Source organism: Ranitomeya imitator, chromosome 3 (assembly GCF_032444005.1).
Source record: "Ranitomeya imitator isolate aRanImi1 chromosome 3, aRanImi1.pri, whole genome shotgun sequence".
Classification (NCBI taxonomy): domain Eukaryota; kingdom Metazoa; phylum Chordata; class Amphibia; order Anura; family Dendrobatidae; genus Ranitomeya; species Ranitomeya imitator.
The window spans coordinates 85,120,909-85,138,711 of NC_091284.1; the positions used below are offsets into that span (position 1 = coordinate 85,120,909).

The window sequence follows — 17,803 nt, forward strand, 5'->3', positions numbered from 1 at the left end:
GTCTGTTCCGCAGGACTGGCGCATAGCAAATGTGGTGCCAATATTCAAAAAGGGCTCTAAAAGTGAACCTGGAAATTATAGGCCAGTAAGTCTAACCTCTATTGTTGGTAAAATATTTGAAGGGTTTCTGAGGGATGTTATTCTGGATTATCTCAATGAGAATAACTGTTTAACTCCATATCAGCATGGGTTTATGAGAAATCGCTCCTGTCAAACCAATCTAATCAGTTTTTATGAAGAGGTAAGCTATAGACTGGACCACGGTGAGTCATTGGACGTGGTATATCTCGATTTTTCCAAAGCGTTTGATACCGTGCCGCACAAGAGGTTGGTACACAAAATGAGAATGCTTGGTCTGGGGGAAAATGTGTGTAAATGGGTTAGTAACTGGCTTAGTGATAGAAAGCAGAGGGTGGTTATAAATGGTATAGTCTCTAACTGGGTCGCTGTGACCAGTGGGGTACCGCAGGGGTCAGTATTGGGACCTGTTCTCTTCAACATATTCATTAATGATCTGGTAGAAGGTTTACACAGTAAAATATCGATATTTGCAGATGATACAAAACTATGTAAAGCAGTTAATACAAGAGAAGATAGTATTCTGCTACAGATGGATCTGGATAAGTTGGAAACTTGGGCTGAAAGGTGGCAGATGAGGTTTAACAATGATAAATGTAAGGTTATACACATGGGAAGAGGGAATCAATATCACCATTACACACTGAACGGGAAACCACTGGGTAAATCTGACAGGGAGAAGGACTTGGGGATCCTAGTTAATGATAAACTTACCTGGAGCAGCCAGTGCCAGGCAGCAGCTGCCAAGGCAAACAGGATCATGGGGTGCATTAAAAGAGGTCTGGATACACATGATGAGAGCATTATACTGCCTCTGTACAAATCCCTAGTTAGACCGCACATGGAGTACTGTGTCCAGTTTTGGGCACCGGTGCTCAGGAAGGATATAATGGAACTAGAGAGAGTACAAAGGAGGGCAACAAAATTAATAAAGGGGATGGGAGAACTACAATACCCAGATAGATTAGCGAAATTAGGATTATTTAGTCTAGAAAAAAGACGACTGAGGGGCGATCTAATAACCATGTATAAGTATATAAGGGGACAATACAAATATCTCGCTGAGGATCTGTTTATACCAAGGAAGGTGACGGGCACAAGGGGGCATTCTTTGCGTCTGGAGGAGAGAAGGTTTTTCCACCAACATAGAAGAGGATTCTTTACTGTTAGGGCAGTGAGAATCTGGAATTGCTTGCCTGAGGAGGTGGTGATGGCGAACTCAGTCGAGGGGTTCAAGAGAGGCCTGGATGTCTTCCTGGAGCAGAACAATATTGTATCATACAATTATTAGGTTCTGTAGAAGGACGTAGATCTGGGTATTTATTATGATGGAATATAGGCTGAACTGGATGGACAAATGTCTTTTTTCGGCCTTACTAACTATGTTACTATGTTACTATGTTACTATGTATGTTAATGTAGAATGCTAATAGCAGCACTATATACAGTAAGATGTATGCTAATGTAGAATGCTAATAGCAGCACTCTATATACAGTAAGATGTATGTTAATGTAGAATGCTAATAGCAGCACTCTGTATACAGTAAGATGTATGCTAATGTAGAATGCTAATAGCAGCACTCTGTATACAGTAAGATGTATGCTAATGTAGAATGCTAATAGCAGCACTCTATATACAGTAAGATGTATGCTAATGTAGAATGCTAATAGCAGCACTCTGTATACAGTAAGATGTATCCTAATGTAGAATGCTAATAGCAGCACTCTATATACAGTAAGATGTATGCTAATGTAGAATGCTAATAGCAGCACTCTATATACAGTAAGATGTATGCTAATGTAGAATGCTAATAGCAGCACTCTATATACAGTAAGATGTATGGTAATGTAGAATGCTAATAGCAGCACTCTATATACAGTAAGATGTATGCTAATGTAGAATGCTAATAGCAGCACTATATACAGTAAGATGTATGCTAATGTAGAATGCTAATAGCAGCACTCTATATACAGTAAGATGTGTGCTAATGTAGAATGCTAATAGCAGCACTCTATATACAGTCAGATGTATGCTAATGTAGAATGCGAATAGCAGCACTCTGTATACAGTAAGATGTATGGTAATGTAGAATGCTAATAGCAGCACTCTATATACAGTAAGATGTATGCTAATGTAGAATGCTAATAGCAGCACTCTGTATACAGTAAGATGTATGCTAATGTAGAATGCTAATAGCAGCACTCTGTATACAGTAAGATGTATGGTAATGTAGAATGCTAATAGCAGCACTCTGTATACAGTAAGATGTATGCTAATGTAGAATGCTAATAGCAGCACTCTGTATACAGTAAGATGTATGGTAATGTAGAATGTTAATAGCAGCACTCTGTATACAGTAAGATGTATGCTAATGTAGAATGCTAATAGCAGCACTCTGTATACAGTAAGATGTATGCTAATGTAGAATGCTAATAGCAGCACTCTGTATACAGTAAGATGTATGCTAATGTAGAATGCTAATAGCAGCACTCTGTATACAGTAAGATGTATGCTAATGTAGAATGCTAATAGCAGCACTCTGTATACAGTAAGATGTATGGTAATGTAGAATGCTAATAGCAGCACTCTATATACAGTAAGATGTGTGCTAATGTAGAATGCTAATAGCAGCACTCTGTATACAGTAAGATGTATGGTAATGTAGAATGCTAATAGCAGCACTCTGTATACAGTAAGATGTATGCTAATGTAGAATGCTAATAGCAGCACTATATACAGTAAGATGTATGCTAATGTAGAATGCTAATAGCAGCACTATATACAGTAAGATGTATGCTAATGTTTAATGTTAATAGCAGCACTCTATATACAGTCAGATGTATGCTAATGTAGAATGTTAATAGCAGCACTCTATACAGTAAGATGTATGCTAATGTAGAATGCTAATAGCAGCACTCTATATACAGTAAGATGTATGCTAATGTAGAATGCTAATAGCAGCACTCTATACAGTAAGATGTATGCTAATGTAGAATGCTAATAGCAGCACTCTGTATACAGTAAGATGTATGCTAATGTAGAATGCTAATAGCAGCACTATATACAGTAAGATGTATGCTAATGTAGAATGCTAATAGCAGCACTATATACAGTAAGATGTATGCTAATGTAGAATGTTAATAGCAGCACTATATACAGTAAGATGTATGCTAATGTTTAATGTTAATAGCAGCACTCTATATACAGTCAGATGTATGCTAATGTAGAATGTTAATAGCAGCACTCTATACAGTAAGATGTATGCTAATGTAGAATGTTAATAGCAGCACTCTATACAGTAAGATGTATGCTAATGTAGAATGCTAATAGCAGCACTCTATATACAGTAAGATGTATGCTAATGTAGAATGCTAATAGCAGCACTCTATATACAGTCAGATGTATGCTAATGTAGAATGTTAATAGCAGCACTCTGTATACAGTAAGATGTATGCTAATGTAGAATGCTAATAGCAGCACTCTATATACAGTAAGATGTATGCTAATGTAGAATGTTAATAGCAGCACTCTATACAGTAAGATGTATGCCAATGTAGAATGCTAATAGCAGCACTCTATATACAGTAAGATGTATGCTAATGTAGAATGTTAATAGCAGTACTCTATACAGTAAGATGTATGCTAATGTAGAATGCTAATAGCAGCACTCTATATACAGTAAGATGTATGCTAATGTAGAATGCTAATAGCAGCACTCTATATACAGTAAGATGTATGCTAATGTAGAATGTTAATAGCAGCACTATATACAGTAAGATGTATGCTAATGTAGAATGCTAATAGCAGCACTCTATATACAGTAAGATGTATGCTAATGTAGAATGCTAATAGCAGCACTATATACAGTAAGATGTATGCTAATGTAGAATGCTAATAGCAGCACTCTATATACAGTCAGATGTATGGTAATGTAGAATGCTAATAGCAGCACTCTGTATACAGTAAGATGTATCCTAATGTAGAATGCTAATAGCAGCACTCTATGTACAGTAAGATGTATGCTAATGTAGAATGCTAATAGCAGCACTCTATATACAGTAAGATGTATGCTAATGTAGAATGCTAATAGCAGCACTCTATATACAGTAAGATGTATGCTAATGTAGAATGTTAATAGCAGCACTCTATATACAGTAAGATGTATGCTAATGTAGAATGCTAATAGCAGCACTCTATATACAGTCAGATGTATGCTAATGTAGAATGTTAATAGCAGCACTCTATACAGTAAGATGTATGCTAATGTAGAATGCTAATAGCAGCACTCTATATACAGTAAGATGTATGCTAATGTAGAATGCTAATAGCAGCACTCTATACAGTAAGATGTATGGTAATGTAGAATGTTAATAGCAGCACTCTATACAGTAAGATGTATGCTAATGTAGAATGCTAATAGCAGCACTCTATATACAGTAAGATGTATGCTAATGTAGAATGCTAATAGCAGCACTCTATATACAGTAAGATGTATGCTAATGTAGAATGCTAATAGCAGCACTCTATATACAGTAAGATGTATGCTAATGTAGAATGTTAATAGCAGCACTCTATATACAGTAAGATGTATGCTAATGTAGAATGCTAATAGCAGCACTCTATACAGTAAGATGTATGCTAATGTAGAATGCTAATAGCAGCACTCTATATACAGTCAGATGTATGCTAATGTAGAATGTTAATAGCAGCACTCTGTATACAGTAAGATGTATGCTAATGTAGAATGTTAATAGCAGCACACTGTATACAGTAAGATGTATGCTAATGTAGAATGCTAATAGCAGCACTCTATATACAGTCAGATGTATGCTAATGTAGAATGTTAATAGCAGCACTCTGTATACAGTAAGATGTATGCTAATGTAGAATGCTAATAGCAGCACTCTATATACAGTCAGATGTATGCTAATGTAGAATGTTAATAGCAGCACTCTGTATACAGTAAGATGTATGCTAATGTAGAATGCTAATAGCAGCACTCTGTATACAGTAAGATGTATGCTAATGTAGAATGCTAATAGCAGCACTCTATATACAGTAAGATGTATGGTAATGTAGAATGCTAATAGCAGCACTCTATATACAGTAAGATGTATGCTAATGTAGAATGCTAATAGCAGCACTCTATATACAGTAAGATGTATGGTAATGTAGAATGCTAATAGCAGCACTCTATATACAGTAAGATGTATGGTAATGTAGAATGCTAATAGCAGCACTCTGTATACAGTAAGATGTATGGTAATGTAGAATGCTAATAGCAGCACTATATACAGTAAGATGTATGCTAATGTAGAATGCCAATAGCAGCACTCTATATACAGTAAGATGTATGCTAATGTAGAGTGCTAATAGCAGCACTCTATATACAGTAAGATGTATGGTAATGTAGAATGCTAATAGCAGCACTCTGTATATACAGTAAGATGTATGGTAATGTAGAATGCCAATAGCAGCACTCTATATACAGTAAGATGTATGCTAATGTAGAGTGCTAATAGCAGCACTCTATATACAGTAAGATGTATGGTAATGTAGAATGCTAATAGCAGCACTCTGTATATACAGTAAGATGTATGCTAATGTAGAATGCTAATAGCAGCACTCTGTATACAGTAAGATGTATGGTAATGTAGAATGCTAATAGCAGCACTCTATATACAGTAAGATGTATGCTAATGTAGAATGCTAATAGCAGCACTATATACAGTAAGATGTATGCTAATGTAGAATGCTAATAGCAGCACTATATACAGTAAGATGTATGCTAATGTAGAATGCTAATAGCAGCACTCTATATACAGTAAGATGTATGCTAATGTAGAATGCTAATAGCAGCACACTGTATACAGTAAGATGTATGCTAATGTAGAATGCTAATAGCAGCACTATATACAGTAAGATGTATGCTAATGTAGAATGCTAATAGCAGCACTCTGTATATACAGTAAGATGTATGCTAATTTAGAATGCTAATAGCAGCACTCTATATACAGTACAGTAAAATGTATGCTAATGTAGGATATATGGATTGCATTACTGCTATAGAGAATTTATTTGAAAATGAAGGTATTTGGCTCATAAATTGGCCAATTTCTGTGAGCGCACCAGCCATGACAAGGTATATCTCGATGGGAGGAGTTCAGCCAAATACGGAGGCAGTCGCCACTTCCAATAGTAAAGTACAAAAGAAAGACTGAGAAGCACATTCAAACAGAATAAAGCAAGTGTGAACAGGTGCAAGTTGCTATGACTGGATATTTTCAGACATGATTGTATTTCTATGTATATGAAAATACGGTACTTATTTTATTTTTTTTCCTGTTAGCTGCTTTTAAAATTGTGAAGGGCTGGCTCGGTCCGGAAGCGATCAACATGCTGAAATTTGTGAACCGCAGCGAAGTCCAGGACTACATCAGTGCGGAGTACTTACCGCCACACATGGGAGGAACGGTAAGTTCTGCGGGAATCATTCCTAACAAGGCGGTGATTTAGATTACTAAGGAGCGTGTAAAGCTTTGACATCCCGGATGACTTCTCACATGACTACTTCTTGTGTGGATCATTAAGCTGTGTATTTCCTTACCTGTCAGATTAGACGCGTCTCCTAATATAGCGCCTGTCATCATTTGGTAATCACAGTGCAGGGGTAATAATAGGGCTTCCCATTCTGCTAGACTAGGCACACATCGCTGGTGTTATGGGCTTCTCATAAGACTTATTATGTCACAAGTTTTATGGTTTACGAAAAGTTGTGAAAAGTGCGCGGATATTTGGCTTTTTATCCTTCTGATTAATCTTGGATTGGTTAATGTGGGTCTTATATTTTTTTTTTAGACAACAATTTAAATAGTTCCTTTCCCCAACAGGTCAATTTGAGTGAACACTTGTATTTTTCATAAACTGAGCATTACGTGTTACTATTCCTCCTGTCAGTTCACACTGACCGGTACATGCTAAAAGCACATGGCCTTTTTTATTTTTTTTGCTGTGAAATATTAAATTAAGAAGGCAATACTTTACCGAGTCATTCATGTACGTTTCTGGGGATTTTAGCGACTTCTGGACCACCCATAGGTGATGAATGTCCAGGCGGTCCACATCGTACTCTGTAGTGACGTTGTAAAGCGTCATTGTAGAGTATGGGAACAGGGGACTAGCTGTGAGACGCAGCCGGACTTCCCATGGAAAAGGCAGTGATGGTTTATTACCGCCTCTGCCTTCTCTATTACTGCGTATATAGTATTGGATACGTACTCCGTACAGTAATAGGAAGCATTGATGGCGTTACTCGTGTTTCCTTTATTCCCCTCCCGATATCAGCAAACAAAACAAAAAAATGTGAAAATAAAATAAAAATTAGGCCACGATTATTCCCCCCAAAAAGAGGCAAAAATTACTTGAATATCCGATTGAGAAAAACAAATGTTAACAGTTCTTTGAAATCGCGTGTATGAAAAACTCAGAGAATGTGCTTGATCGTGAACGAGGAAGACCAGTGCGCGATGGATCTGGTTAGTTTTTCTAATTGATTTGCTTCGGCGGGTGATGCCCGTGTAAAGGGACATGTCCTGACAGCACACCGTGTCCTACAAGACTTCTGAGCCCCGATGTTTTTATGTTTCAGGATCCTTTCAAATACAGTTATCCTCCATTACCCGATGATGATTTCCAAACTCCAATTTGTGAAAATGGCCCCGCGTCCTGTGAGGATGAATTAGAAAGCAAAGAGGAGAGCGAGGTGGACGCCAGGGACTCTGTGGATTCGTTTGGAGCTGACGAGAGTGCACCGAAGCCTAAAAAGGTATTTCACGTCACGTGGCAGAACATTTCTTTTCCCCCACATTTTACTACAACAATTTAACATAGTAAAGAGCAGCAACGTTTGTACTACAGCCTGTGCGTCTTCAAATTATCAGGCTAAGTGGGGGTTGGATCACTGAGACCCCACCAACCACCACAATGGAGCGAGGATCACACATGATGATTGCCACATAATTCATAGTCAGCTGGAGGTAGCTGAGCACTGCGCTCTGTAATCTCTCCGGCAGTGCCACAGAGACTGAATAGAGCAGCAGCCATCATACGCGACCATCACTTCCTTACATACTGGTTCCCGCACCACTTCGGTCCCCCTCCTTCATCTGGCGACCACCGCTGTGACTGGCTGGTAGTCCCTGCTAATGGTCACGGTCTTTCTTAATGTCAGTCTATGTGAGCCTCGTTTTGAGTCTCCTAGATGTAAATTAAGAAATAACATACGGCCCACCCAGCAAACACCGGGGCAGTCCGGCCAGTCACTACTCATGGGCACATGGTGGAGAAGAGGACCAGGGCAGTGCTGGAAACAGCCGAAGATGGTGGTCGGTTAATATTCTACTGCACACAGGGAATATACATTAGTGATGCTATTCGAGTGTTGAAATAAAAAAAAAATTATATCAGAGTGGTACTTTAATCGGAATACACAAGTCCCCCATTATAGAAATCGCAGCAGTCGGACTTCACCGATCTAGTCACCTTTTTTATGGTTGGGTAGCGGAGTTACTCTTTTTGTTCTCTCTTCTTGACAATTCTAGGCAATTCCCAGAATGTTTTATTAAAGCGCCTGGATGTGATATCAAGAGGTCCCCCTCCGCTTAGGACCCTCCTGTAGAGCCAGAGCCATTTAGGTGGATTTGAGACTAAGTCTCACGGTGACTCAGTGGTTAGCACTGCAGCCTTGCAGCACTGGGGTCCTGGGTTCAAATCCCACCTTGGACAACATCTGCAAGGAGTTTGTATGTTCTCTCCGTGTTTGCGTGGGTTTCCCCCAGGTTCTCCGGTTTCCTCCCACATTCCAAAGACATCCTGATAGGGAATTTAGATTGTGAGCCCCATCGGGGACAGTGATGATGTGTGCAACCTGTAAAGCACTGCGGAATATGTTAGCGCTATATAAAAATAAAGATTATTATTATTAAGTCTCATGCAGAAGTCCGAGCATGGGCCGCTAATCCACAGACTGGCCGCAGGTGTCTCAGCCCTAGTGCGACAGGCTCATAGATATATAAAGCCGTCAGGATGGCGCATTGCGGTGCGAGGTCAGACCGTGGTCCGAGATAGGACCAAGATCCAGAGATGTGTGCTTGAGTCCTTCCACTGATCATTGAAAGTCTGCTCGTATGTCAGGTCCTGCTCTGAGTGTAGCAGGTGCAACATCTTGAACAAGGACATATTATACCCCACTTTTATTAGCGGTACCTATTATTACATAGTTCATTACTGTCTGCTATATTCTGCTACACTACCCGTCCTGTGCATGGAGCCTTTCCAGCCGCTCACTAGGTCTACATTGAACTCCATAAGCAATGGACAAGCTCATTTTTTTTCTCATGGAATCACGATACATTAAAGGGCTGATGCACCCTCTGACTTCTCTATTACGACTCTATATAAAATGAGGCCTTAAAGGAGTTGTCTATCTCTTTGTGTCAATTTTTTTTTTACTTAGATGCCTGTATTTGGGGCTAAAACTCATTTTTGTAATTATGTTTCAGAGAAAAAAAATCAGAGTTTGCCCCCTACAGTCTCTGGCTGCACCATGCGGTAACGGAGACTCCGTCAGTGAGCTCATGCCGACAGTCCGCCAGGACTCGTAGATCGCTCTCAGCTCCTCTCGGCTGATTTAGAACTACAGATTACACAAGGTGAACAATCAGAGAGCCTGAAAAATAAACAGATGATGCAACATTATTAATCAAACCCAAAGGCCAAAATAAAAGGTTATTGTTTATTTTTATTTTCTTTACGTTGGTAGTCATATAAGTAGAAGGTAAAGGCTAATTATTGTTTCCAAACAGTCGTTAGCCAGACAGTGACTGAGGAGTGAAGCTTGGATGAATGGGCATGGGGTTTACAGGTAAAAGAAACACTTCCCATAAGTGATCTGTAAAGAGTGAGTTACACAATATGGATATAGTTCTGTTAGGAAAGGTGTCGGCCACGTTTTTGTGAATGTCTGAGAAAAGGCAAACGCTGCAGTCTCCACAGTGACTCCGTCGTCCTCATTCAAGTGAATGCCTCCAATGGAAGTTCCCATCAGAATCCTGTATCTCGGAGATTCGGATCCCACTGGAGTAATATTTCTGGCAGATTGTAAGGTGTTCCTATTTCACTAAGTGGCGTGTTCCTCTTTATGAATTAAGTAAAAAAGCAAAAGTGCATTTAAATAACAGAGTTTTTAGTAATACTGTTTTTTGATCAAAAAATAGCACACTGAGGTCAACATTGACACATGGTAAGGTTTTAATATTAGACCGTGTAGGACTGTCCCGATCAGAGTTACCGTGACGAGGTGGGATGGCTTTTGTGCTATTTTTTTTTATCAAAAAACAATATTACTAAAAACTCTGTTATTTTTGCTTTTTTACTTAGTTACATCAGGGTTTTCGCTTACTTTTTTCTGTTGTAGGTTTTAATGTTTTGTGGCCAATGTGAACATGCGTTTAACCTCTGCATGTGTACCAGCTCAAGTATAGCTCAATTTTTGTGTTTTTTTTTTCTCTCTTTATGAATTAGCCACATCTTATTCTGGCGGTGATTTCATTTAAAGGGAATTTGCAGCCACATTTTTCCTACCCCATCTGTGAGCAGCATATTGTAGGAGTTGTGACCATGATTCCTGAGATGTGTCACTTACTGGGCTGCTTGCTGTAGTTATGATAAAATCTTGGCTTTATCTGGTGCAGAACTAGCAGTTCTCTAATGCTGAGCTCTTTACAACCCCGCCCACACCACTGATTGGCTTATTTATGCCTATGCACACAGAAAGCTGCCAATCAGTGGTCAGGGCAGGGTTACATAGAGCTCATGGAGGACTACAAGGCAGCAGGTTTAATAGTCCTTCAGGGATAATCTCCTGCTGATAAAACACTGATTTTTTTGAAACTACCAAAAGCAGCCCAGTAAGTGACACATCTCTGGAATCAGGGTCTCTGTCCATGCATCATGTTGCTCTCAGATTAGATGGCAAAAACCTGGTGACATTCACTTTAATGATGTACTTTGGATGACCACTTTCTACAATTCCAGCGATGTGCCGAATACTGGAATCCACCATAATTCCTGTAGAAGTTTCCAGGTGTTCGGAGAGATGAAGGATTACACGCTGTTTATTGAAATGAATGGGCCGTCAGTGCATTGCATTGACCCACTGGTTCCTCCATAGGCTAATCCAGCTTTTTCCGTGAGCTACAGGCCCCCTCTAAGAAAAAGCGAATGGATAATTGGTCAACCATACTAATTCCGGTCCTGAAACACCTGAATTTACCTATATTGAGAAGTCTTGCAATATTATGTTAAAAATCAATCACACGATGATGTCGTTTTTGGTATTTCATTCATGAACCAGGAGGCGCAGTATGAACATGTTTATATACTCCTTGCATACTAATATTATACTGGGAGTCGGCTGTATTTTCAATGTCACGGTGTTATCTAGGGAAGGCAATTACAAATGAATGATTTTCGGTTCCGCGGCTGATAGCGGCTGTCATTTCTAGGAGCAGTTTGCGCTACGTTTGAGAGATTGTTCATTTCCCTGTAAGTGGCAGAACCATTTGTTGCTGAGGAACACATCAGGTTTTTTTTTTCCCAGAGTTAAACATTTCATTTTCTCAAAAGATTGACAGCCATTGTATAACCATAAATGACAAAAAAAAATGATAATCTATATTTTATGTGCGGCAAGTGTGTCGCGGGCAGAATAAATATCGAGAGTGTGCAAGATTTTCTTCCCAATTCATCCTCGGAGTAAAAAAAAACGTATTAAAATGTTCCTTTTTATTTTGTTAACCTCTCTGCTCCGCTTTTATGTATTGTATAGATGAACTAATGCGTATACTCTTATTAAAGTCTGAACTTATTATCATTTTCGGACACGATCTCCAGCAGCGACTTCGCTCGATGAGCAGGGTCCTCATTTATGTGCTAACACGGCAATACAGATCAGCGGTTGTTGGACTAACTGGTTAATTACTATTAATATTGCATGTCTGCCTGGGTGGAGCGCCAACAAATTGTGCAAAATGAATCTATTGACTGCCGATAATCTGTTTCCATTCTGGCGAAGTGGAGGGGTTGCTAATCTAGGAGGTGAAGCTGCTACTCACGGCTTGAAGAGGCCTTCTGTATGGGAGGACTGCTGGTAAAGGGATGGAAAAAGAAGGTCGCACCTGCTTAATATTTCATCTCTAATTCCTGGTGTAAACTGCTAAACCTAACCCTGACCCTGCGCTGCCCTGTCTCTGCTCTGCGTCTGCCTCTTCATATCTGTTTCTTAACCAGCCGCGGAGTGTGGATCGTAGCTCTCCTGTGCATCAAATTGTAAGTTTCCAGCAAATTGCATTTTTTTTTTTTTATTTCCTTAGACTTTTTTCTTAAATTTCTACATACTTTTGAGTATTTTTTTTTATGTATATGTTGCAGTTCCAAGATGTCAGTCTTGTCTGCGGTACGTCTGACGGTCTAGAAGAAGAGGAACTGCCCAGTGGGACATGTCACAAGGCCAGGGTGTAAGTAGAAACTGAGATGGTAGTGACTGGAGATATTCACAGGCATCTGGGAGGAAGGTTTCCAGATTTGCTGATTTAACTGTGTGAGAGTTAGGACTTGACACTTGACTGTAAGGCCGGGTTCACACTGCGCTAGCCGCAGCCCGTTCAGCACATACGCTAACGGACTGCAGCTAGAGCAGCTGCTAGCTAGCAGTGACGGACCCGGAAACACTGCAGCCCGCGTCTCTGGGTCCGTCACTCAATGACGGCACATCCCTAGCGCACGCCCATTGTGGGCGTGCGCTAGCGATGCGTCCAACAATTTTTTTTCAATGGCGGCGTTAACGGACTACTTTACACCACGTTATGCCGCGGTGTAACGCAGTCCATTTAACGGACGACATGAACGCAATGTGAACCTGGCCTTAGCTACAGAAGAAGGACAGGGAAGGAATTAGGCTAGGTTCACACTGCGTTAATGGCGTCCGTTAGACGGACTGCGTTACACCGTGGCATAACGCGGTGGTAACGTGGTCCGGTAACGCCGCCATTAACTCCAATGTCGGACGCATCGCTAGCACACGCCCACAATGGGCGTGCGCTAGCGATGTGCCGTCATTGAGTGACGGACCCCGAGACGCGGGCTGCAGCGTTTCCGGGTCCGTCACCGCTAGCGCAGATAGAGCTAGCAGTCTGCGCTAGCGCGGTGCCAATACCGGCACTTGCGTTAATAGCAGCCCGTTCACGTATGTGTTGAACGGGCTGCTGTTAACGCAATGTGAACCCAGCCTTATTCTATTCTGGTAGGAAACAGATACAGTCAAAATTATTCAACCCCCATTGCAAATTGGTTTATTAGTAAAATTTAGGATCTAAGGGGTAACATGTCTCTTGGTGAAAGTGACAACCCAGGCCTGGCATGTCAGAGTGAGGAGACCTTTAAGCCATGCATGCTCCTCTGGGAAATTGAATATGTAAATTGTCTCTTCAGAGAGGAAGAGGACTAGAGCTCTAGAGCCACCTACTGGAAGTAGCAATCCTAACAGTCAATATCAACTCCTTTACTGAGCCTTGTCACATTACTTAGGATAAAAGCCAAACCAGAATCTCAGTTTGCAGACACTGTGTTTTCGAGTATTGCCCCTCGTCATTGCAAATATCTCATACTTTGTACTGATGAGGGGCAATACCCCAAAACACTGTCTGCAAACTGAGAATCTGCATATACAACTGCAAGTTGGGGTAAGTAGACCCGGCTCCGGACTGGGCATGGCGTTCTGTTTACGGACCATGGAACACGCTCATGTGAAGAAAGACCTTTTTTTCTTTTAGACAGTCTTATAAGTCCCCCTCGTGTCATGGTAAAGGGTTGCTGTGTAGTGACTGTTCTGAGTAAAGGGTTGTCTCCTTTCACATAATCCGTCCGGGGTGCAGTTTTTCTCTTCGCCACGACAGCACCCACTGAGAGAGGGGATCCGCCCCTAGGAACAGGAAACCCTACGGAGAGATAAAAGGGGCGGTCCCCCTCGCTCCCACAGTTTGGTTTCCTGTTCCTACGGGAAGATCCACGGAGAAGAGGATTCCCAGCCTGGACGCCGCTTGCGCAGTTTACCTGTGAGGACGGCAAGGGCTCCAGGACTGGATGCAGCGTCGGGGGTGCTGATTCAGTTTTCCCCCCTATGCTGGCAGACGTCGCGAGACCGGGTCGTGGGGGCCGGTTCGCGGCAGATGTCCGGCGGTCTGCGGGGCAAGCACCAGGTGGTAGCGTCGCGCCGTCCTCGGCGGACGCCTGTGCGGTGTGGAGCCCAGTGCATGCCCCCGGAAGTGCTGGTAAGCTTCCGGGGTGCGGAGGAGTGAGACGACGCCGGCGCTGAAGCCGGTAACAGCGCCGGAGTATCCAATATGGCCGCGACCCGGAAGTGGTTAGCACTTCCGGGTTCAACAGGAAGAACTAGGTGGCCCCCATGTGAAAAGGACGCCGGCGCTGCATCCCGGCGTCCAGAATGGATTCTGCAAGAGAGCCTGCGGTACCTTCTCTAGAGGTTACCACCGTCACCCCTCGCAGCCATGCCAGCAGCAGCAGCCGCTCTAGGCAGAGCGGATCGTCCAAAAGGAAGCCACCTGCATCTGTGTCTCCTCCTCAGCCGGTGCCTGATCGGTCAGCTTCTGGGTGAGTGTGCATCTACCCCACTAGTCTGATTATTGTCCCTCTCCCTTTATAATAGGCAAAAAGGAAGGAAAAAGCGAAACACAAGCAGTGTGCGTTATGTATCCAGCCCCTTCCGGATAGTTACACTAAAAGGCTATGTGATTCATGTATAAAATCAACGTTACGTGAGGAAGCCTCAATTAAATCAGAGGATATAAGGGCCATGATTAGGGAAGAATTACGAGCCCTACAAAGCGTTGACAGAGATCAACGTATTAAGGAGAAAAGAGGATACGTTTCACCTGTATCCGATCAGCCGTCTGAGTTAGTGGAAGCAAACTCAGATAGATCGCAGCAGGAGATATCCTCAGATGAGGATCAGGATACGTGCTTCCCCACAGATAGCATTGACAATCTGGTGAGATCAGTTTGCAATACCATGGGCATAGAAGATCTTAAAGTCCCTAAAACACAGCAAGACATTATGTTTGCTGGCCTATCCGAAAAGAAGAGACCCTCTTTTCCGGTAATAACGGCAGTAAAAAGTTTGATCAAAAAAGAGTGGGAAAGCCAGGGGCAGAGGGGGTTACCACCATCCTCAAAGAGATGGTCAAAAGCCCCAAAAGTAGACGCAGCTGTGGCGTCTACATCAAAGAAATCCTTACTGCCTGTAGAGGATTCAGGCTCGTTACAAGATCCTCTAGATCGCAAAGCCGATTCGCTCCTTAAAAGAGCATGGGAGACTTCTGCAGGGGCTTTTAAACCGGCAATCTCAGCCACATGCACCGCAAGATCCATGCTTGTTTGGCTGAGTGACTTGGAAGAAGGGCTGAAAGGGGGTCTCTCTCGAGAGAAATTATTGTCCTCTATACCCCTAATTAGAGGTGCCACAGCCTTTCTAGCGGACTCATCTGCCGACTCTATACGCCTGGCAGCCAAGTCGGCAGGATTAACCAATGCAGCACGTAGGGCCCTATGGCTTAAGGGCTGGAAAGGTGACCCTCAGACCAAGTCTAAGTTATGCAGCCTCCCATGTCAGGGTGAGTACCTGTTTGGTACCAAACTGGATGAGATCTTAACTAAAGCAGGGGAAAGGAAGAAAGGCTTTCCAAATAGTAATAATTACGTTCCATTTTATAGGAGAGCGTTCCGAAAGCCCGCATTTAATAAAAGGAAGGAGTTTTAGAACCAGGATCGCTGGGCCACAAGAGACACAAAACAAAAGGGTGCGTTCTTTGGGAAGCGCCCTTTCAAGTTTGAAGAAAAACCCCGTTAGGACAGATCTACCTGTGGGAGGCAGATTGTCCTCCTTCGCTAATGAATGGCGGGCCATAACAGCAAATATTTGGGCAAATAACCTTATTGCCTCTGGGTTACAATTAAAATGTTCCCGAGTCCCTCCGGACTCATTTCTATTGACTTCATTAAAGTCTCAGTTACAACAAGAGGCATTGGAGCAGGAGGTAATTAATCTCCTAGCTAAGGGAGTCTTGGTGGAGGTTCCATTCCTACAGGAGGGAAAGGGATTCTATTCCCCGTTATTTTTGATTCCAAAACCAGATGGAACATTCAGAACTATTATTAATCTTAAAAAATTAAACATCTACCTAGAAAATCAAACCTTTAAGATGGAATCTATCCGGTCCACCATTAAACTCCTGTTTCACTATTGCTTTATGACAGTTCTCGACCTTAAAGATGCGTATTACCATCTACCTATTTATGCAGAGCATCAACAATATCTACGGGTAGCGATTGTATTGAATGGGTGTGTCCGACACTTTCAGTATACTGCAATGCCTTTTGGGCTATCTATAGCCCCAAGAGTATTCACTAAACTAATGGCGGAGGTAATGTCATATCTAAGACTAGAAGACACTCTCGTAATTCCCTACTTAGATGACATCTTAGTAGTAGGAAATTCTCCTTCGCAATGTCAACAACGGTTGTGTGATATGATAGCATCTCTGCAAAGATTGGGTTGGATAATAAACTGGGAAAAATCTAGACATATCCTAACAACTCGGCAAATTTTCCTGGGGATTATATTAGATTCTACAAGCCAGAAATGTTTCCTTCCGGAAAATAAACAGATAACGGTTAGGAATAAAGTTCAGTCGGTAATAGATAAACCCCTAATTTCTTTGAGAGAAGGCATGTCCCTTCTTGGCTCCTTCACGTCATGTATTCCAGCGGTTCCATGGGCCCAATTTCACTCGAGGCATTTACAGTATGCAATTTTACATGAAGAAGAAAAATCTCATGGTCATTTAAATATTAAAATTTCCCTTTCTAATAAAGTAATCCAATCTCTGATATGGTGGCTAGATCCAAAAAACCTGGTCAGTGGAGTCCCCTGGGTAGTTAAACCCTCAAATATAATATATACTGATGCCAGTCCTACTGGCTGGGGCGCACATTTAAAAGATCATTTAGTCCAAGGATTATGGTCAGTCACGGAGTCAGACGACTCTTCTAATATAAGAGAGCTAAAAGCTATCTATCATGCTCTATGTGAATTCCTTCCGCAGCTACACGGGACACATACCAGAATTCTGTCCGACAACATGACATCAGTCGCCTATATCAATCATCAAGGAGGAACAAGATCAGGAACGCTCATGTCTATAACCGAAGACATTCTAACCATAGCCGAAGAACATCTTCTGTCCCTGTCAGCGCTGCATGTCAGAGGAGTGGACAACTCAAGAGCAGACTTCCTCAGTCGTCATACCCTCCACCAAGGAGAGTGGGTCCTAAATCATCAAATTTTCAAAATGATAACTATGAAATGGGGTACACCCGAGATAGATCTCTTCGCCACAAGACAAAACCGACAACTAAAAAGATTTGCTTCAATGTTCCGGGCCGACAATCCCGACATTCTCGATGCCCTTCAGACTCCTTGGACATTTCAGAAAGCATACGCTTTTCCTCCTCTGATTCTTCTACCAACAGTAATCAGGAAGATAAGGGAGGACCGGGCAAATATAATCCTGATTGCCCCATTTTGGCCAA

At 41.8% G+C, this 17,803-nt stretch overlaps 1 protein-coding gene across 2 annotated transcripts in view; it reads left to right on the plus strand.

Annotated features, from left to right (window-relative positions):
* The window catches only part of MOSPD2 (motile sperm domain containing 2), a 172,551-nt gene that overhangs the window by 73,909 nt on the left and 80,839 nt on the right, over nt 1-17,803 (plus strand). For both annotated transcript variants that reach the window (XM_069761043.1, XM_069761041.1), the window contains exons 8-9: nt 6,429-6,553; nt 7,728-7,904. In XM_069761043.1, the coding sequence (XP_069617144.1) occupies nt 6,429-6,553; nt 7,728-7,904 (302 nt within the window). The remainder of the gene's footprint in view (nt 1-6,428; nt 6,554-7,727; nt 7,905-17,803) is intronic.